This window comes from Pelodiscus sinensis, chromosome 6 (assembly GCF_049634645.1).
Source record: "Pelodiscus sinensis isolate JC-2024 chromosome 6, ASM4963464v1, whole genome shotgun sequence".
NCBI lineage: Eukaryota > Metazoa > Chordata > Testudines > Trionychidae > Pelodiscus > Pelodiscus sinensis.
This window is the reverse complement of record NC_134716.1, coordinates 26968205-26990178: the sequence shown is the minus strand read 5'-3', so window position 1 is coordinate 26990178 and position 21974 is coordinate 26968205. Positions and strand designations below refer to the sequence as shown.

Below are 21974 nucleotides of genomic sequence, written 5' to 3'. Positions count from 1 at the left end.
GTTTAAAGCACATAAGGGAACCTTTAGAAATCTTACCCCATCATCCATATTGCTCCGTGTAGATAAGCCATTAGAATGAAGTAAACATTTATGGAGATTAGTGGATAAATATCAATTTCATTTTTTATATTAGTAGTGCATTATTGGTTTTTATTAATTAAAACCAAAAGTCAGAAAATTTAATTGTAGAATTAACTCAAAAACTTGAGGGTCTATGTGAGAAGATGTGGGCAACCATGTTAAAGTCATTAACTAATTACTTTGATTGTAGCAGTAAATAAAAAAAATGTAAGATTGACATTTAGTTTATAGGTCCGCTCAATCTTAAATGAAAATGGAATTAAACATATAATACAGAAATGGAGTAAACGCTACACAATTAAATTAATTAATGCAGAACGCTCCATTATAGTTGTATTTTCAGTACCTACATTTTCATGCGTAAGAAATAGATGGGTGAGTTGCCCTCATAATTTTTCAGTAGTCATTTAATGGCTGTTAGAGCCCCCAAAATAGAAACTTTGTCATGTTGCATGGGGCTGGATAATTTTGCAGAACACAACATAGTAGCTTGCAGAGTCTGTTCCTGAAAGATTCTTCCACGATGGAGTGCAAGTTCTCTTGCTCTCTGATCACAATCCCAGATCAGAGTAAAATAGAGCTTTGTATTTTTTAACAGGATTTCTCTTTTTAGCTGTCACTATCTGCTATTCTTCATCTTTGAGACATGAAAGAAAATGCTCTTTTTAGAGCTCTCACTCAAGACTGAGCTCTCTCACCCCATCCTATAGGCTCTTTCAATCCTTATTGACATCTGAACAAGTAATCAATTTTCTCATAATGCATACCTGGCAAGTGGATATTGTTCACCCTTGCCCAGTCCTTGTATTGTATGGCCTTACTTGTCCACATTCAAGATGTCTCAGTGTGCATCTGGTCTTTTGTTTTTGATATTCTTCACCAATTCTCTTTGAACACTTTGCCCCATATAGTCACCATCTCTATTTTCCCTAAAAAATTGAGGGGAGGTTATTGAGGTGGAGCAGGATACAGAAATTCAATCTCTCTCTTCAAAATCAGTACAGAGGCTGTGTTTTACAATTAATCAGAAATTAATTCCAACCAGAAAGATGTAGTAGAAGGAAAAATACATACTGGGGGTGCTTCCCGGGGTGCTGACAAGGCCACTGTCACTCACCTTCCTGCTTTCTGGGGCTTCTCACTACCCTGTCCTGCTGGGCCAACTCCCTGGTCTCCCCCAGCCAAGGCACAGAGCTGAGATCACTGCCCCCTCGACCCCCGCCCACCAGAGGAGCAGAACAGACTCTTCAGGTCCAAGGAAAATGCAGCTTTAGGCCCAGCTTCTCGGGATACTGCTCCCCAAACGGGATCAGAACCCCAAATGAATTATTTAGGTAATGCCCCTTTAACAATGAAAGGAGGATGTACACACTGATTGCTCCCCCAGGTACCAATTATTTACACTGGGCTTAATAGTAAATAAACGTGATTTTATTAAGTACAAGCTGTAGGATTTAAGTGGCTATGAGGGAGAACAGGCAGAGCAAAGTAGATTACAAACTTAAAATAACAGAAAACACTTAACTAAGTCTAACACTAAAACCTGAGTGCAAACTTATTACAAAATCACCCTAAAACTGTGTTTGTTCCTGCTGAGCCTTCAAACCTGGGAAGTCTCCTTTTCCCTGGGGTCTTTAGTTATCCTCCTGGGCATGCCATGGCAGCTAAAGACAAAGACACTTCTGTGCTTCCTATTGTTTTATAGATTCCACTTTTACATGGGAAGTTACCTGGCCAGTCCCTAAAAATTAAGGAAGTCATGTGACTTAGCAGGACTAACCACTGCTAAGACTTAAAGGATAAAAGAAGCTGTTTACATAGGATTGCCCAGACACTGAAGTGTCCCAGCATTGGAAACACCCTTGATGGAACCATTCCATACTCCATATATCTAACTTTACACACAAGAATGAAACACCAAAATCAGATATACAGACCCAGCAGATTAAGACACTGTCGATAGGTTACATGAGGCAATTTGTCCCAGGCAACTTTGAGTTATGCATGTTTGTGTCCATGAGTCCATTTCATAAATAATAGGGGGGATCTGTCACACTGCCCCCTGAAATTACTACCAGAAGGTTGGACAGTGTCCAGAGCAGGGCCAGACCGAGGCATTCTGGTGCCCTGGGCACGGGCGTGCGGTGCCGCCCCCGGGCGCATGGCACATGCACGGGCCTGCCCTAAGGGGCGCAGGCCCACTCCCAGGGTGCACGGCACATGTGCAGCCTGGCTATGGCCACTGGCGCACAGCCCGGGGCCTGCCCCCGCAGAGCATGGCGCAAGCGCAGCCCAGTCTGGCCTGAGCATTGCTGCTGGCACGCGCGCCGGGCTGTGTAGGGCCCCGTGGCCATAGGGGAAAGGACATTGCTGGATGGTGCCTTGGGGATGCAGGCAGGCCGGCGCTGTGGGAGCCGGGCGCACGGCGCCTGATGGCAGCCGTAAGGGACGCCACGCGCCCCTTACAGCTGCCATCAGGCACCCCCCATCGGTTGGTGCCCTGGGCAGCTGCCCGGCTCGCCCATGCCTCCGTCCGACCCTGGTCCAGAGAAAAGGCAGTGTATCCAGAAGTTCACCTGGGCTTTGGTTACATAACCATCCAGTGTTACCAAGCTGTGCTGTCACTCATGGCAGTTTTTCCAAAGTTCAGGGCTCCTGTCCCCCGATGGTCTGAAAACATATTGGGGGTGTACCAGTGCTCCCAGAATGCCAATAGGAATGTCTCTCCATGTGAAAGTGTTTAGTCACCATTGCCAGGAAGCGGCGTGCCTTAGTTTCCCCTTCCATACAGCAGTGCAGGTTTGTTGTGCCTCTCCTTCTATGCCCAGCTCTAAGCCTGTGCACAGTCATTAGCTTAGAAACTGCATTCTCACGAGATCCTCTTGTCCTGTCCCCAGCAGGCACAAAAGTTGTTCCAAAAACCCAAGCATGTCACATTCTTTTAAGAGGTTCATTGTATATATCTGTTTCTTTTGTGCTAATCCATAAGTGTTGCTGGAAAAGGCATAAAGTTACCAGCTAACCAATTTCAGAGTAGCATTTCAAAGTATGGTTTTCATACCACACTCTCTGTTTAGACCGCTTGTGTGGCACAGTATTTCTTGCCCTACTTTGAAACCTCTATGTACCAAGGGGTGTATTCATCTACAGGTTTCTTTTTCTCATCAGTAAGGTATGCCATATCCAGTGCACTCTTAAGGCTCTGGGAAGCAATGGATTCCCAATGGAAACATTCCCCTCCCACTGTTGAGGCATACGTCATCTCTTCCCTCAGATGGGTCATTAGCAGACTCCCATGTATTGACAGCCAGCCAGAGATTTCTACCTCCCTGACTCAAATCAATTCAGTGTCTGACACTAGTGTGTTCTGACTCAACAGGGTTTCCCCCGATATCCCAGGTTCTGCTTTCAAAAAGCTAATTGCAGAGTCCCCTGCTGGGAGTACAGACTCACAGCTCCCTCTTGTAGCATGACTGACATGTAGGCAGCTTGGATTTACAGACACACATCCAGCATTAATCTCATAGCCCCTCCTACTGAAGATGGGGGAACCATCTTGTCCTTCTCCTCTGATCCATCTGCCACCTGCCCCACTGTAGGCACACAGCTCCCAGCCATGACAGACCCTGCCTTGGAAAGCCCTGCAGTCTTTCCTCTTCTCTCATTGGGCAAACCCTCAGTCACCAGGCTTCCTCTGCTCCCACAGTAAGTAGCTTCTTGGTCTCAAGCCTCTATCTGCTTCAACACACACACCCCTGTGCCTCCTGGCATTGGACCTGCTCCCTACTGTTCCCATGACTCCCTGCCCCTCCCCCCCCCCCCAGGACATACCACAGCTTGGACAGACTCACTGACTCTGGGCAATAACTCAGGGTCAGGGCTGGCTTCCTCCATCCCTTCTCCATGTTGCACATTGCTCAGTTCAGCGAGAGGAGAATCAGAAAGACAATCTCTTGTCTCCTCCACAGCCCCTGTGGCATTTCCCTCCCCCCTCTGGGGTTTCTGCACAAGATTTCTTACCACTGTTAACAATCCCAGGGATGGACTCAGCTACATTAAAAGGGACATTTCCAAAAATGCATGGCACAATATTCTCAGGAATTCTTTTGCAGGCAGTGATACATTCAATCAGAACTCCGGACATATCAGAAGTGGGACACAGTCGATGCCACACCTGGATTTTTGAAAAGGAGCAGCCTGCAGCATCAGGGTGCTTACTCTCGAAGTGAAATACAGCCAGTTCATGCAGCCTCTCTTTTCTCCTCTTCTGTCTAGCAGCTATTACGGCTTCTTGTTCAAGCCATCTCAATTCCAGAGCTCTCTCATGAGCAGCTTTTTGAGCTCTTTCTTCTCTGTCCATTTCAAGTTGTATTACTTTTAGGGTTTCCTCATGGGCAGCTTTTTCCCGGGCTGCTTGGGCTTCTATCTCAAGCATTTTTAACCATTTGTTTCTTATGTTCTGCCTCCCCGTCTTCTGCTTTGATTCTGTACAGCTCGTTTCTTCTGAAGCTCACTCTCACTCATTTTTGTGCCTCTATTTCTCTTACCTGAAATAAGCCAACAGAAAATAACAAACCAGTAACTACTCTGTCTCCCCTCTAAAAAACACACTTAGAACCCACTTAAAATCACTACTAGAATCCAGTGTAATCAGCTGTGCACATTTACTCTGCTCGCTGCACCACTGTGACAGGATGAGGTCACAGAAGACCCTCTTAGGGATGCTTCCCAGGGTGCTGACAAAGCCACTGCACTTCACCTTTCTGTTCTCTGGGCCTTTTCACTACCCTATGCTTCTGGGCCAGCTCCCTGGTCCCCTGAAGCCAAGTTACAGAGCTGAGATCACTGCCTCCATACCAATATCCAAATAACCAGTCTGACCAACAAATGTGGAATATTTTTAATTCATTCCAGAACTTAAGGCATCAGAACCAAATCCTGAGGAGTGTTAAGAACTCACAACTCACCTAGAATATGATGAAAAATGCACATCCCATTATCTCTGGGTTTGCTTCTTAAATATGGGACAAAGTGTAATTTTCTTAAGCCAATGGAAGCAATTCCTTAAATACAATGGGGCAGATCATCAATTGTAAATTTCAGTAATGTAAGGGTTAAAGTCCATTGAACGTTGACAAATTGTATCAGTTGAGGATCTGCCCCTCATAGCTCAAAAATCATCACTGAGGACAACGTATTTGCTAACTTGGAAATGCATTTTCCAGTGCCTTGCTACTAGTTAAGATTAACAACTCCTTTAGAGTTTCAGTTTGACTCCTCCATGACAAAGAAAAAACAAACTGTTTTGATTCCAAAAGCTCTGCTTAAGAAAACAAGACCATGGCTGCATAACACTGACATTTTTATTAGAATTCATTTGTAACAAATGGAACTTGTGTCAGCAAAGAACTGATTTTCATACAGACTTTCTTTCGCCACCAATGTAACGAAGTAAGAAAATAAAAAGCACGCCTTTCATTCTGTAAAACATTTACGCGTACTACTAATTAGAGGTAATTGTATTTTTTTAACAAGCCATTTTACAAGGTAATTTTTTTTTAAATTTTTCAGTCTATGCATCCAAAACGAGAGCAAAGAACACAACTTTTATTATCTTTGTAAAGACACTCCAAGCTTGGATGGCAAAGCCACGTAACAGATGGGGATGACGGGACTTGCAGCCTTCTGATATCTGCTGGAGTATCAGAGAACCCCAACAAACAAACAAACAAAAAAAACCCAATCGACCAAAACAAACAAAAAAAAAAACACAAAAAAAAGATGGAAAGAAGAATAAAAGGGAAAAAAGCAGTTGCATTTTTTGTTGTTGCAAACATTCTTCCCCCCCTCCATTTTTACATGTTCTGTGTTATTTACATACACACAAGTGGATTTTCATAAGCAGTTTCTTACAGATGGGTTCAAGTAATAACATTATTGGGTGTAGAATCAATAGGGCAGTGCATAGTACAAAGGTATAGAAAGTGCAGATCTCCCTAGAGGGCCCTCCCTTCCCCCAGCCAGCCTCTCCATTGTCTAACCATGCAAATCATTTTAAAAAAAGAGCTAAAATAAAGTTCTGTACAAATCATTTTTATATATTTTGAGTTTTTTCCATTGTAACTAATTACAAAATTATACATAACTACACATACATAGGTAAATAATAGCACCGTACTGGTTATGCTGATGAAACCAATTCTAAGCTTGGAAGATTATGGAAAATGAAAGATGCTTTTTCTTTAAACTAACTATAGAATGACTATACATTAGTGTACAGAAAGTGGAATGCACATCAATGATGCTAACAGAGTTATCTTTAGAAACAACTCCTGAATAGCAAGATTATTGGAATATTCGCAATCTCATTTGCCCTACAATACTTTCCCTCACTCACTATTTATTTCAGTTTTTCCCCCCATTTTCTTTAGAATTTTCAAAAGTTTCAGTGGAAAGAAAACTCTGACCTGTTAACAGCTCTGGTGTGCAACAGCCCTCTCTAGTCTATGCTTCTAAAATGGTGTGAATGTCTGACTATATTTGGCTAAAAGAACACAACTGCACTACGTAATCTGGCACTTTAATAATTCTTCAAAAGATACAAATCAAAAAAGAAGAAGAAGAAGAAAAAAGAAACATAGTGCACATTCTTCTCTGGTTCTGATATAAGTTATAGAATCTCATTCTTGAGGTAGCCTTCTATAATACTTTTATTATTATATATATATATATATTTATATTTGTTTTTGTTTTGTTTTGTTTGTTTGTTTTTTTTACAAAAGTGCTCAAATACAATGCTTGCTAGTGTTTGGTCTTTCATACATTTCTTTCTATTAACGATGGGAAATATGGAAGGAAAAAAAATCCTGTCTGTTACATCAACATAGCTGAACTATATGGATGATACTTATCTGACACCTGAAAGAAAGAGTTCCTTCAATTTTTGTGCTAACATGGTACAAGGCATGATAGAGACCCGGGCCATTGTAAATGGCTTCCTGTAGAATCTCAGAAAATATTTTATACTGTTTAAAGAATTTTTTTCTCAAATGGAAAGCAAAACCTTTTAAAACATACTCCGAGGGCTAAATCCTGCTTGCCTTATTCATACTAATAGTCCCATTGCGACTGATAATTTGATTTCAGTGAGCCCATTCAGTGAGCCACGTGTATTGCAAGCAGGAGTTGGCCCTAAATTAAAGGAATGATGCATGAGTACTGCTAACAACAACTATTACTTACTACGATTGCAGTCCTACATCTCTGCAATGACAATACCGTAATCATCAACACTGTGGTTTATGAGAGCCAATTTGGAAGGAACTTTAAAATTGTGGTATGTCTGTTGGAGTTATGAAAAGATAAAGGGCCCTGACTACCCAAGTGTTCTGGGCTTGTATTTATTAACATCCCATATTTGGTTAAAAACCAGGAATGCATATTATTCAAAGTGTTTTGTACATGTGCTTTAACGGAAAAGAGTAACAAAGATATGAATTAACTAATGGAAATACAGACAAAAGAAAACTTAAAGAAATGCTATCAAAATAGGCATCAATATAAGGCACTCTAAAATGTGAAATAAAAATAAAAAACAGCATCTCTAAATGATGCTGTATGCCACAAAATATTTCTGATTTATTAACAGAGCAACATGAGTTTGGCTTTGCTCTGTTACACATCATAAATGCAAATTTCTTAGCACATACCATAGACAATATATGACTGAATACACGTTTTAAACATCTTGATAGCTAGTATATTACAACATTCTCCCCTCCTAAAGGGATATGCACTGACCTTCCCCACATGCACACCTCCTATACTTAATAATATGGTTTATTATTGCACTATAGTGTTACAAATACTGAACTTCATTTGAAGCTTCAACCACATAACGTGTGTGTGTGTGTGTGTGTGTGTGTCTTTGTGTATATAAACAATATTTTTTTCCCAGTTGGGGTGAGGTTCAAATATCACTGATGTGCATTCCTCATTCCCTTCTAACCAAAAAGCTATGGAGCTTGGAAATGCAAAGATGTTTGAAAAGTACCACATGGGTTGAATGTAGTATTCTGGAAAACTCTCTCACCACTTCAATAAATCCAAGTCATGGAAGAACTGATGCATCTATATATATATTTATGTGTGTATATATCTATCTGTCTGTATCCCTGAAGATATACAGATAGATAGATATAGCTAGACAGTTATAAAGAGAGTGTGCACACACGTGTGTGTGTGTGAATTAGCAGCAGCTTTATACTTTGCGCCTCCCTGTTGATTCCAAAAGAAACCAAAAAAGCCCCACTTTGATTAACTGATTTAGTATTTCTTTAAAAAAAAATAAACCAAACTGTAATATCTAAGAAGAATGTGGTACTGTAGATAAATATAGGACTGCACAAAAATGTGCAAATTTTCAAATTATTTAACATTTCTACAGCAAGATATTACAGGTAACAGTTCCACAGCTTAAAAAAACCCTACAATTCTGAAACAAAAAATGAACAGTTATGCAACCTTTTTTAAATTCACTTCATCAAATGATAAACTCTTATTAAAAAAAGGAAAAAAGTTTACACGGTTAAAAATGAAGCACAGGTCAGCAGTATCTTTACAATACTAAAAAACTAAATCAAGGACTTTCTTTTTAAACATTCCCCCAATTCCCTTAAAGTGTTATTATGAGCATTATGGTGGGAAGGGGTGATGTTGAAGCAAAGAGTCCATTTTGTTTTAAGAAGCCAGCTGCCGGCCTTTTAACAAACATCTTGGACTGAATTGCAGTACTCTCAACATTCATCTTTGCAACAATCATGCAATCCTGAACAAGATGATGGTTCTTTGCAATAATCTCCTCTTCCCTTTAATTTCAACCAAAGTTGAATCCTTGAGGTATCTGTAAATGAGATCCTTCAGACGCCTCACCAGTCAGGATTCTTTTATTATATTTCAGGTTAGGTTATTAAACTGTGAATTCTTGGTCCATCTGGAATAGTTCTTGGGGTTTGTGTGTGTGTTTTTTTTTCATATTCCCACTAATTGGTCTTTAGCTAGGAGTTAAGAAGTACTTCTCAAGCACACTGTATGGCTCAGAAGAGGCTCTCTGGATCTTAAAGGGCCTGCAGTAAAAATCCAGGATGGGTCAGGGGGGGTTTACGTTGCATAGTGATCGAAGCTGCCCAAGTATTCCAGCGCAGCTCGATAGCCAAACTGGTATTGATCCTGGAAGAAAGAGAGGAGAGAAAATATAAAAACCTGTTTGTTATTTTTTTATTTAATCAGAGACTCTGTGAATACACTATATCCCACAGAGGCCACAGCAGTTCAGCGATATCCTCCTGCTGACATCAACAGAACACACTGGTTTGTATTACAGTAAACAAAGATGGGTTGCCATTCTCATTGAATGCAATAACCTTCTCCTTAGATGGAGCCTGCTTATTTATGAGGTGAATATATATTCATTTACCGAGTATTTGTTGTTCTGAAAGCATACGAGAGGATTAGCAGAAAGCTTTTTTGTCTGAGGGGAGTGAATTGAGATTTACCTTTTGCATTCTTTCATACTGTTTGAGACTTGCTAATAAAATATTCAAATAACATCTCAATGAATTTGACTAATTCTGACCTAAGTCTCTCACAGCCCAGGTCTGGCGCATTGCACCCATAAACACAAGGTAAAAATAGCAGTTCAGGAAGCATGGAGAGATCCATTCCTGCCTTGTTGCACAATGACCAAATTATTCCTGCCCACAGGAGGGCATGGTAAATTCAGCACCTCATTGATATGATGCAGCTCACAGTTCATGCCAAGTCTCTTCAGCATGACCTGCATCAGTGTTCCCTCTAAGCTGCTCAGCAGCACCGCTTCACAGGCGATTAATCAGCTCCACCCACTTAGAGGCTCAGGGCTCCATGCACAGAGCTGACTGACTGGGCAGGGCTGAATAATCACCTGTGAAGTTGTGCTGTCATGCAGCTTAGAGGGCACACTGGCCTATGTCCCTTTTTATCCTCTGCACCTGAAAGCAAAAGTGTGGAAATGAAAAGCACTTCATCTCATTTGCACACATAAGTAACAGTCTCTATGCTAGGGTATGTCTAGACTAGTTTACCTGGCATAGGCAAAGAAGCGGGGATTTAAATAGTCCCCGCTTCATTAAAATAAACATGGCTGCCGCGCTGTGCCGACGATCAGCTGATCCGGCACAGCAGTCTAGACGCAGATCTGTCGGCTGCGGAAGCCTTTGCCGACCGATCCTGTAAACCTTGTTTTATGACGCATAAGGGATCGGTCGGCAAAGGCTTCCCCAGCCGACAGATCCGTGTCTAGACTGCCACGCTGTGCTGGATCAGCTGATCGTCAGCACAGAGCGGTGGCCATGTTTATTTTAATGAAGCGGGGATTATTTAAATCCCCGCTTCTTTGCTTATGCCAGATAAACTAGTTTACATGGCTCCGTTGATGGAGCCATGTAGTCTAGACATACCCCTAGAGTGCAGTAAACTTGCACACCCCACTCACTGAGAAAGAACAAAAGTTGTTTCCAAAACCCCCGCCTCCTCCCCTCCCCCCAGAATACAAAAGCAGCCTAGAGGACTTGTTCATGTGATGCTACAGTGCTGCAACTCTAAGAACCTGGGTTTCATTTTACTCAGATCACAATTCAATGGCTTTCACTGCACCAGCAGTGTCATATCATAATGCACCCACTTCAGTTCATGTAATTTGCCATGATCATTAGTGACACCTTCCTGCAAGGTACGAGTACTCTGGTCATGATCCTGCAAAGTACTTAAACACATCATTAATTTTCAGCATAGGAATAAACAACGATTTCAACTTATGAGCTGGTTGGGAATTAAAGTGCTCCACAACTTGCAGGACTGAGACACACATTTCTAAGCCACAAACACTTGGATGAAATTAACACAGCACATGGCAGATTTCTACTTTCAGTTCAGAGTGGGAGCGCATCATTTACAAGGAAGCTGATGTAGCAAGAGGGAAAGTATTTACATGGCACAGTCTAGCATTGTATTTATGTGGGCACCACAAAGGCCTATTTTTCTATATGCTAGATTTGTTTCTAGGAACCAATGGGACAGAAAGTAGATATTTCTTATTTTGCTTAGATGTACATTTTCTACTGCAATAATGGTAATGGAAAATAAATGGCGTTTACTCTTCAATTTTGTATCAGTGAATTACTTGGCTAAGTGATAAAACTTTAAAAATGGTCTAATTTCATTTTAAGAGAGTGTGTGTGTGCGTGCGTAAAACACTAAAAGGAAGGCCATATAATTTTTATTGAACAAGTGTCATTTTCTTAGAGCAAAATGGCAAACAGCGGGGATCAATATTAAATTTCAAATCATAAACACATTTTAATGGCCAATGCTATAGAAGATCCTATAAATGCTTTTCCTCCCGCCTTTTCATTCTCCTTTTTTAATGGGTATGGCCTGATGACATACAGCTGAGTCCAAGGCTCCAATTCATGACATGCAGCATGTATTTAAGCATCTGATTAAAGTTAAGTAAGTGCTGAAGTATTCTTTATGAATTGGGATGATTCCTAAATTGGAGCCAAGAGCAGTCTGGCTGTCCTTGCTCAAGACCTCCCCCTCCCCAGATTGCAGTGCTCTCTCTGACATTGAGTCCTCTAACTTTAAATTGTCCCAGGGCAAAAAGTTGCACTTTAGTTTTTTTCATAGGGATGCAATGCTTGCACTCCTGTCAGATTTGGTTTTTATATGAGGCTTGGACATCCATGACAACTCTATAGTCTCAGTTTCAAGTCACAAGACCCATTCGGCCCTCTAAATGAACACAAGCCAATGGGTGCACCCACAGGCTAAAGTTTGCACCCTGATTATGAACATAGATTCCTAGCCTGAAGAAACATTAAACATGATATGGGCAAAGTTTCCATCTCAAGTTTCTTCTAGGAAATAGATTCACACAAATATTTTATTCAAACACCACTAAAATTGACATTTCCCTGGCTGTAGTATTCCCCATCCATAGAATGGGAAACAGTATAAATACTCCCATAAATGCACAGCATTGTCTACACACATAGGTACAGTACTTAAGAAAGGAACATAAATTGCATACCTTACAGGGGTCTAAAATCCCATTTAATTGGTTAACTAGTTAATCGTGACGTTGAACCGGTTAACCGATTAAACAGGGGTGAGCAGGGGAGCCACTCCATCCCAGTTGGAGCAGCCCCTGCCTGTGGCGTGCCCCACATAAGACTGGAGTGCCTCCTGCCCACGGCAGGCAGGAAGCTGCTCCAGGCCCCATCAGTAAACTGAAACCAGTAAGCATCACTCATGAAACGTGATGCTTGATGGTTAACCTTTCACATTCCTAATACCTTTTCTATATATTCCTGGCTATGTAACCCCCTACCCCCTCCATCTTCCATTTCTAATTTTGCATCCACCCAGCCACCTACCCTGACCCAGTAAATGCATATGGATATTGTTCTTCTCACCTCTGTCTGTACCATGGCTGGCCGTTGTGTCCTTAACATTTTGACTGTCTGGAAGATATCTACAACACCTTCATATCTCATTCTTTCCAACACGATGCTCAGGGTTATGAATACTCCAGTTCTCCCAACACCCGCACTATTGCAATAAAAAAGGAATGTTAACAGACATTTAAACTATTGAAAAGAATTGGCTGACTATTTAGCTGTGGATACAATATACCATATGTGCATGGTCATCCACATGAGAAAAGGCTCTATAAGCAAAACTTCTGTGTGGAAATTATACATATTGACAAAGTGGACATTCTCTGGCAAACTCAAATTTGTACTACTGAATTTCTAGTGAAAGTTGGATAACCAGGAAGTATTTTTAATGTTTTTGTTTGTGACCAAGAATGTACAGTGGTCAGCATGTGGTAGGGGAAAATGAGAGGGTTCACCGGCCTGCCAATAGTCTAATTGGAAATGAAAAAAGAAATGGAAGCCAGAATTTAGATTACTTCTGTATCCTTATCTCAACTTATTTAGGTCCTGTTACATATGGTATGTTAGATTACTCCCTGTTCCCAGAACCCTGAATTATGCAAGGGTAAGCTAAGGACAGAGCATCAGCTGTATCTTTCAGTTTCTTTGCTTTTATTGTTTAATGGAGAACTTAACACAATTTTCAATATTCATACACATAATGTGATATAAATATGGTGTTTGAGAAAAAAATATAACTTATATTATAGAGGAATATAACAATGCTTCCTCTTCATGTACAACAACTTTGACAACTGTAACATGAAAGGATGAATCTTTTAAGCAAGTCTGATTGCTTCCAAGGCTGGTATTTTTCAACTCCTTATTACTATAAGACAACTATTTAGAACTTTTTAACCAGCAAGAGAAGGGAATTAATTCACACTGTTGTGTTCTTGAGAAACACAAAAAAGCATCTGGAGAGTTGGTTAATGAGGAAGACTCTGAATAATATGAAAAATCTCCACATTTTCAGATCCTAATTAAGCAGCAAGTGTAACGCTTGAATAAAGTCTGCCAAAAATGGATGGATTCATTTACTATGGGCTGAAGCTGACAAGCATATTTAAACAGTGTGGCATCTCTTCACCAAAGGATGTTTAGGATTTCTAAAAAGCTGTAACAGTGTTGTTCAATGAAATCCACAATACCTTTAGCAGCTTTTAAAGATCAATCTCATACAGTCCTACTCAAACACAGCAATAAACTCTGTTCTGCTATGATAGTACATAAAAGGGCCAGACATGTTGTTCATAGAGCCATCTGTTGAGTAAAAGTCAGAGAGCCTTTGCCGGAGTTCTATAACCCCAGATACTTATTCTGGTTTGAGAAGGATGTTTTTCATTAGGGGAAGGTAGCAGGGTTTGTGCGCTAGGGAAGGGGCTAGTAAGTATTTTGTGAGCTAGGCTTAAGCAAGGAAGTTTTTGCAAAGGGGAGAAGTTTATCTTTAAAGGGTGGTCTGTGTTAGGATAGACCAGAGGATTGATAAGGTCTTAGATATCAGCTGACACGGGATGCTGAAAAAGAAAGTGCCATGTATAAGCACAGGAGGATCCCGTGCGGCCACTAACCTGGCATACCTTGAGCTGGTCCTACCATACACTATTTCTGAGCCTTGGATTTCCAGAAAAGTCCTTAGTTGACCTAAGTGCTTTTTAATTAATTGCTTAATGAGGTTAGAAAGTTTAAGTAGTAACACACTGGTTTGACACCCTAGAGAAGTAGAAATCACTCAGTATCTTATAGTTCTGAGTCACGGTGGTTTACTCTAATACAGGTAAGCAAACCACAGGAAAAAAACATATAGAAGAGAGGAAAATTACAGGGAACCGAGAAGCAGGAAGTTCAGAGGGTGAGGAATTTCCCTGAGCTCCCATTTTACAAATAAGTCCCTTGAAAATAGTCTGGAATACAGACCACAAGCAATTTTTATAAAAGGGCTGCAGAGGAGAGACTGAATTATATAGCAGTCAATAATTTGTAAAGAAACGTGAATTGCTCCGTGTCTACAAGATGTTGATTCTGAACGATCCTAATAATGACAATTTAGATGTCAGTAATGTTGACTATTTCACTGCCAATAAGGCATCCAAGAAAGAAGATAGATGATCTAACTGAGCCTGATCTTGTTCCCACTGAAGTCAATGGTGCAGCTCCCATTGACTTATGACTCCGAGCCCATTATGATTGCATCTCATCTCAACATCACACATGGCAGAGCTTGTAAAGAATTATATTGCCCACCACTCCGTTGGCATATAAATCCTAAAGCCAGTTAGGGCGTATCTAGACTACGCTAAACTTTCGAAAGAGGATATGCAAATTCCACAAGAATTTGCATATCTTCTTTTGAGCTCATTTTCGAAAGTGGCACTTTCGAAAGTGAAAGTAATTAAGATGCGGTTTTGTTGGCAAACCCTTCCGTTTGTCGACAAGCCGCGTAAACCTCATTTTTTAAGGAAAAACGGCTTGTCGAAAAATGGGAGGGTTCACCGACAAAACTGCATCTTAATTACTTTCACTTTTGAAAGTGCTGCTTTTGAAAGTGAGCTCGAAAGAAGATATGCAAATTCCCATGGAATTTGCATATCCTCTTTCGAAAGTCTAGCATAGTCTAGATACACCCTTAGGGTTGGACAGGGCTAATATTAGAGAGGATGTGTAAGATAATTCATTATCCCCTATGTACCAATGAACATCCCTCAGAGAGATTCTGAGATGCCTTTCTTCTTTGCAGTATGTAGTAGGCATTAAGGGTGTGTCTAAACTACAGGGTTTTTTAGAAAAAAGTAGCTTTTTATCGAAAAAACTTCACTTGCTTCTAGATTGCTGCCACATTCTTTCAAAATTAAATTGAAAGAATGCGGCATTTTTTTCATCTGCAGAAAACCTCATTTTATAAGGAATAACGCCTTTTTTCAAAAGTGCTCTTTCGAAAAAAGGCATTATTGAACGCTAACAGTGCTTTTTCAAAGGAGAGCATCCAGACTGCCTGTGTGCTCTCTTTCAAAAAAGCAGCTCTCTTTTTCAAAAATACTGATTGCTGTCTATACACTCCCTTTCGAAAGAGGCTTGTAGTCTAGATGTACTCTAAAAGACACAGCAAAGGAGGAGTATAGATGGTCCAGCAGATCCACCAGCTTAAACTTCCTGTTTAGGGAAGTGCAGTGGGTCTCAGCTGGTACTAAATTCCACCAAGGCAGTAGAGCAGTTGCGCAGATACTGTTCAACAACGGCTGTTGCTGGATTTGGCAGGGCTAGAATATTTCCCTTTCAGTTCTTTTCTATATACCCCCTCTCCCAAATGAGTTTATCTGGGTTTTCCATGGGAGAAAAAGGCACCATTCAGCCCATAGAAAGAAACTTGTACCTACATTAAATGTCCCCCATTACAGAAACAATAAAATGTAAACCATCAAAACCACCATTTAATTATTGCAAAATTAATTTCTAACTCCTAATAGAATTTATTGAAAGCAATGTATTAATCAAGAAATCAAAGATAAATATATTCTCTTTAGCATCTGCTAGAGACTTTAGAATATTGCCACCAAAAGCTGTAGGCGTAAAATAAAAATTATAAAACTTCACTCTGGATTATTTCTAGGGCCTGATCCTAAAAGCCACGGTCACTCATTGATAAAAGAAACAGAGGGAATACTGCACCTTCTGAGAGGATAAGCTCCACATTCAGAGCTTTTAGCTGACTAGTCAAAAAACACAGTGTCTGAACGCTATGATTCTTATTGCACTGGATTGCTTAATGTAGTAGCCATTTTTATTTGGCCTATTTTGACAACCATCCCCAGCCTGCTACTCAAGGACATATAGCATATTTACTGGTAATGATCTTCATCACCATAATGGCCTCACTCCTAATTACTATTTAAAACAAAATCGGGCACATCACTCTGTAATAAGGCATTTCCCACTGTGCAGCATAGACCAGGTTTGTTTTTATCCTGTGGCAAAGATAATTTGTAAGGAAAAAAAAATCACATTTGCTCTTATGTGAGAGGCACCTTGAGTGTCAATATGGAATTTTGCCACAGTTTAGTTCTAACGTTATTGAAAAGAAGGATTTGCATTGGATTGTTGTTCATTTGGGAAGTCATTCCATTCATATCTGAACTTTCACACCAATTAGCCACCCTCTAAAGTCAACTGTAAAACTTTAAAAAAATCTTCTTAGTCAAGAAAAAAATCAATCTGCATTGCAGTTTTTTACTTACCTACAATGAACAGAGATCGGTCCATCCTGACCAAACTGCTCTTTTGTTTTATGAACTTGGCCTATGAAGTCAATAAATCCTTCTCCCGACTTTGGCACTCCTTGTTCTGGCCAGTCAGTGAACTGGAATTGCCTCACTGTTCGGGACTGGCCGTCCTTTAAGGAAAGGCACACACAGTATACCACAAAAGAATGTTCCAGGAGATGAAAGTCAGTCAGTCAGCAAACCAGAACAGCAATTATTGGGAAGGGGAAAATATGCAAAGAGCAAAGATGGCTAATATCACATTTACTAAGATGCTTCCAATCACAATGCTGATGAGCTTATGTTTTTCCTCTTGTTTTGCAGATATTATACCACATTGACATAAGAGGGCAATTTCATTAACCACGACAATACTCAAATTACTCTCGGCATTGGCTAGGATGTTGTCTGACATTTAGATCTTGGAAAAAGAGAGCTTGAGGACAAGGAAGTTGGGAGTTAGTTAATTGGCAGGATTTTTTTAATTAAGTACTTGTGAGAAGTGCTGGATTTATTGCCCACAAGATTCAAATCCTCTCTTAAGTTTTATGGCCTGTGTTATAGAAGAAGTCAGATTAGATGATCACATTGGTCCCTTCTGTCCTTGGAATGTATGAAAACAGGTACAGCATGGCCAGTGGCAGTGCAAGTTTCCCCACACACTACCTGGCTAATATGTTTCAACCTCAGCTTGGCTGGGCCATCTCTACAGACAAAAAGGTAGTTTTTTCCCATTCGTCCTTTGTCTTCTCTGTTAAGACTGCCACTAAGAATGCTGGATGTGAGTGTTCTTTTGTGATATGGGCATCTGTCTATTAGGAACTAGACTGAGACCACCAACTCATTTCACGTAACTAAACATCCACTGACTCACAATGCAACTTGGACTAGACAAACTAATGACCCTATACATGGAAAATTCCTTCTCTCATTAAAATCTACAGAAGCAGTCCACACGTCTGTGGCTACTTTCTTATGTGATGATTAGAGTTATTGGTTATTAAAGTTGCATAATACTGTATGATTCTTAATACTGAAATAAAGCCACAAGTATTAAAGTCAAATGAAGACTTTATTTTAATGCCAATTTTCCAATGGTTAGTAAAATAAGTGCAAAATATAATCTAACATGATGCCAAGGAATATGGTTGTTTTAAATACTCAGATGTTATGCTTGCTGATTTTGAGCACTGTCAATCTGTATAAGGGGTGACATATCAAAGGACTGACACAAATTGAGCTACTGCTGTTAACCTTCATGCCTTCTGGACACCTTTTACTTCCTAAAGGCATCTACTTTTCTGCTGTGAAAACTGAAACAACATATGCTAGTCACTATGCCTCTAAGCAGTAACTGTGGCATTGTACAAGAGGAGGAAAGAGGAAACTAGCGCCAGATGCCATTTCTTCAAAATGGTCTTTTACAGAGTTAAACCAGCAAATCATCTAATCACTTATAGTAACCCACCAAAAAAAAAAAAAAAAAGCAGATTGGAAGGTAAGGGGCCACAGGAGTCTTTATATTCACACCAAAATACTTCACCATGATTGTTCTGACAACAGAAATAGAGATCATTTGAAAATTAAACAAATTAAGCACTTTTTCTGATTTCTCTACTGGTCCATTGACTTTCTACTTCCCAGATCTACAAATGAAACTTATACACAGTCCTCTTGCTACAATCCAGAGAAACAACAAAAACATTGTTTAAGTCTGACACATCAATCCTTCGTATCCTTTGGAAAAAAAAACCTCAGTCGAAGTGAACTCTCTAGTGCTGAAGAATTTGTTTCATCCAATTAAAATAAATGCATATTTCAAAAACTGCACCTGAGAGCACAATTTTGGTTGGCTTTCTAGAGCATTACACCCCTTAGGAAATCCAGCTTCAGCTATTTGCTAATGTTTCTTACTAAAAATGTCATTTTCTTAGGAATAAACCTCTCTTGTAATGTCCTCCTTGATATCATGCTACCCTAGAAAGGTACACTACTTTGTCCCCTCGAAAGGCAATGTCACATAAAAAGCCATATGTAGGTCTGCAGGGATTAAATTTGTATTCCTCTAGGTCAGCCATGAGCCGTGCTGGTGAAAATACCAGGTGTTCTTTATCAGACGGCCTTCATCAGCCGCAACTCCCTATGCTTGCTAGCTGAGAGCCGAGAATGGGATAAATAACATGACCTCGGTTCTTAGCCCCATGGGAACTTGAGAGTGGCATTGGACCAGGATGCGCACACCCAGTAAATAACTAGTGTAGGGAGTCCTGTGTCCAGTGAGTCTCACCGGGGACCTAGACCTCAAAGGGTGCCCTGGATCCCCCTAACTAGAGCCATGTCCACTGTGGCCTGGTGCGAGGTGACCAGAATGGGACTCCCCACAGAATGAAGGGGCATATGCATTTCCAAGTGCCTGTTACTCTTTTATGCATTGCTCTGCCTATGCTTATTGGCATATTACTTTGCAGTAGCTGTGTAACCATCTGGCAGTATTAAGCCTATAATAGTAGTGACGTAGTGAGAAATTATAAAAGCAACTATCCCTAATTGACTCTGTCTTGAAGTGAATCCACAACTCTGTTGGGTCCTGCCCCTGTGAGTTAACAGGCACAATCAGCACTAAGCCCTAAATCACCTAGCAAAAGGTGCTCTGGCAACAAAATGGCTGACAATCTCTGCCTCCCAAATTAAACAAAGAAGAGAATGAAAAGCCTTCTGTGAGACACTTTGGCAACATCCTAGATAACACATGAACCAACTTCATCATTTCCCAGAGGTGCTTGAAACCTGTACTGGTCCAGGCCTCATCCCTACTCTACCCTTTTCCCCAAGCCCTCCTCAAGTCCCACATTTTCCTGCCCCCTCTCTGCTCCCATCCTGTAACACCTTTTCTTCTGAGTTTGACCCACCTTCGCTCTGTCTCTTCTCTCCTCCCTTCCCCCCCGTACCTCCTGAATGTTGCTGAACAGCCAATGGTGGCAGATGGGAGGCACTGGGAAAGAGGAAAGGAAAGAGGGAGGGAGAAAGAGAAGGAGAGAAAGGAGTTGATTGGCAGGGCCACCGGTGGGTGCTGAACACCAACTATTTTTTCCTTGTGGGTGCTCCAGGCATAGAGTGTTCCTGTGCTTAGGGAGAATCTACTAGACTAAACCTAATTTAAGACGAAACTGTGCTCAGGCAGCAGCTGGAAAGATCACTAATTTCTATCTCTATTTTGTGAAACTTTTTTTTTTTTGGTAAAGGTTTAACTTTAAAGTGGGGCTGATTACAGCAGTGGGCAGTTTGCTGAAAAGTGGAATACTTTAGATTACCAACTGCTAGGAAAGGAGTCTGTAAAACCTGTTCCTCTTTTGCTTTAATAGCAATTAACAGAACTTATGTGGTATTTAACGATGATAGCATAGTTTATAAAGTCACTCTGATGATGATAGACTAGCATGAAAACAGATTGGAAACAGATCTACAATCTCTTACATTATGTTCCCCATGCTGCTGGCATTATAAATGGTGTTGCTTTTTTTAGTGAGATATCTCCCCATAGTAGTCAACTTCCAAGTACACATTTTATTAAAATCTTTATTAAAGAACATTTGTAAGAGTTTGCAGAGTAAAAAGTGCTGTTTTCAGCACATGAACTTTCAGATTGCTGTGCTGAGCAAAAGAGGTCCAGGTTTCTTTTAATGTGTTGATTGGCTGGCCATTTAGACTTCTATTTTGCCTCTCACTGGGCTATTCAACTGCCTTTTGATGAGCTTATAGAAAATATAATAGATTTCATAGGCTGGTGCTGCATGAAACTACTCCAAGCTGATGATCCTCAGAGTTTACAGAGACAGTTAGAAATCACAGACAGGAGCAGTCATGGAGGTTACCAGAACTTTATGACAGTTCACTGTGCAGTGTAGTAATAACACAGAGCTCCACATCAAATTCTGCTACTGACACCTACTAAAAGTAGCACACGAGGCCACTGATGATATTATCAAGTTACAAAAGACTTTGCACATCAAAAGGAGGAAGAATGGTTACAAAAATAAAGGGCTTTTCTGCTCTAGATATGTGCATGATTTAGTTACATAAATTCCACTGTTGTTTGTGTGAGGTACGCCGACTCCAGTTCCAGTTTTTACATAGCCGGAATTGCATACATTAAGCCGACCTCAGTTGTAGTGTAGGCCTGGCCTGAGAAAAGATTAGGTCTGATTTTAGTACATGCTGAGCACCCACAACTTCCAGTGAAGTCATGTTCTCAGCCCCTTTGGATAGTCAGCCCACATACCCCTCTAAGCCTGTCAATTAGTCATTTAAAGCACCTGGAACCATTGGGGCAGCACTAAGGAAACATTAACATTAAGGGATTGCGAGGTAGCACAACAGGACTGGCGAGTTATACTCAACATAGGTTAAATCAATTAACTCTTTAGCTGGTGTGTTAATACTACAGACAGTCAAACTATTGAGGCAAATAATTTATTTGACGAGTTTTGCTTTTTTTATCAATTTGCAAACTATTCACTAATTCTGACTGATTTTTACAAACAATGTTTGTAGGACACATTGATTTGTTGTCTTTGATGAACACCATATGAATACATTTTATCCAAGGGATTGTTTGCAAACTGTTTTCATCAGTTTCAGAGAGGTAGCCGAGTTAGTCTGTAACAGGAAAAACTTAAAAAACAACAAACAGACTGGTAGTACTTTAAAGACTAAAAAAATATGTAGATGGTATCATGAGCTGTCGTTTTCCAGTTTTTCCAGTTACATATATATTTGGCTTTCTCTATGATACATATCTACCCTCTGCCTCTTTCTGTCCCTCTCTCATTTTTTTCGTTCTCTCCCTCCCCCTTCTTCCCTCATTTATTTGGGTTCTTGACATCCAATACTCTGGTCATCTGAAGAAGTGGGCTGTGCCCATGAAAGTTCATGATGCCATCTACATATTTTGTTAGTCTTTAAAGTGCTACCGGACTATTTGTTGCTTTTTAATCATCAGCTACATCTTTGACTCTTTCCTGCCCATCTGTAATATGTAACTGGTCACCTGTGTCTCTTACATATCTTCCAGTTTTAGGAAGAAGAGAATGATATTACTAAG

At 40.4% G+C, this 21974-nt stretch overlaps 1 protein-coding gene across 17 annotated transcripts in view; it reads right to left on the bottom strand.

The window, feature by feature from the left end:
- Positions 1-5424: 5424 nt before the first annotated feature.
- Positions 5425-21974, bottom strand: part of PTPRD (protein tyrosine phosphatase receptor type D) — a 1779541-nt gene continuing 1762991 nt past the window's right edge. For all 17 annotated transcript variants that reach the window (XM_075931585.1, XM_075931599.1, XM_075931586.1 and 14 more), the window contains 3 exons: positions 16850-17004; positions 12594-12729; positions 5425-9309 (listed from right to left, as the gene is read on the bottom strand). In XM_075931585.1, coding sequence (XP_075787700.1) covers positions 9241-9309; positions 12594-12729; positions 16850-17004 — 360 coding nt within the window. In that variant the 3' untranslated portion in view covers positions 5425-9240. The remainder of the gene's footprint in view (positions 9310-12593; positions 12730-16849; positions 17005-21974) is intronic.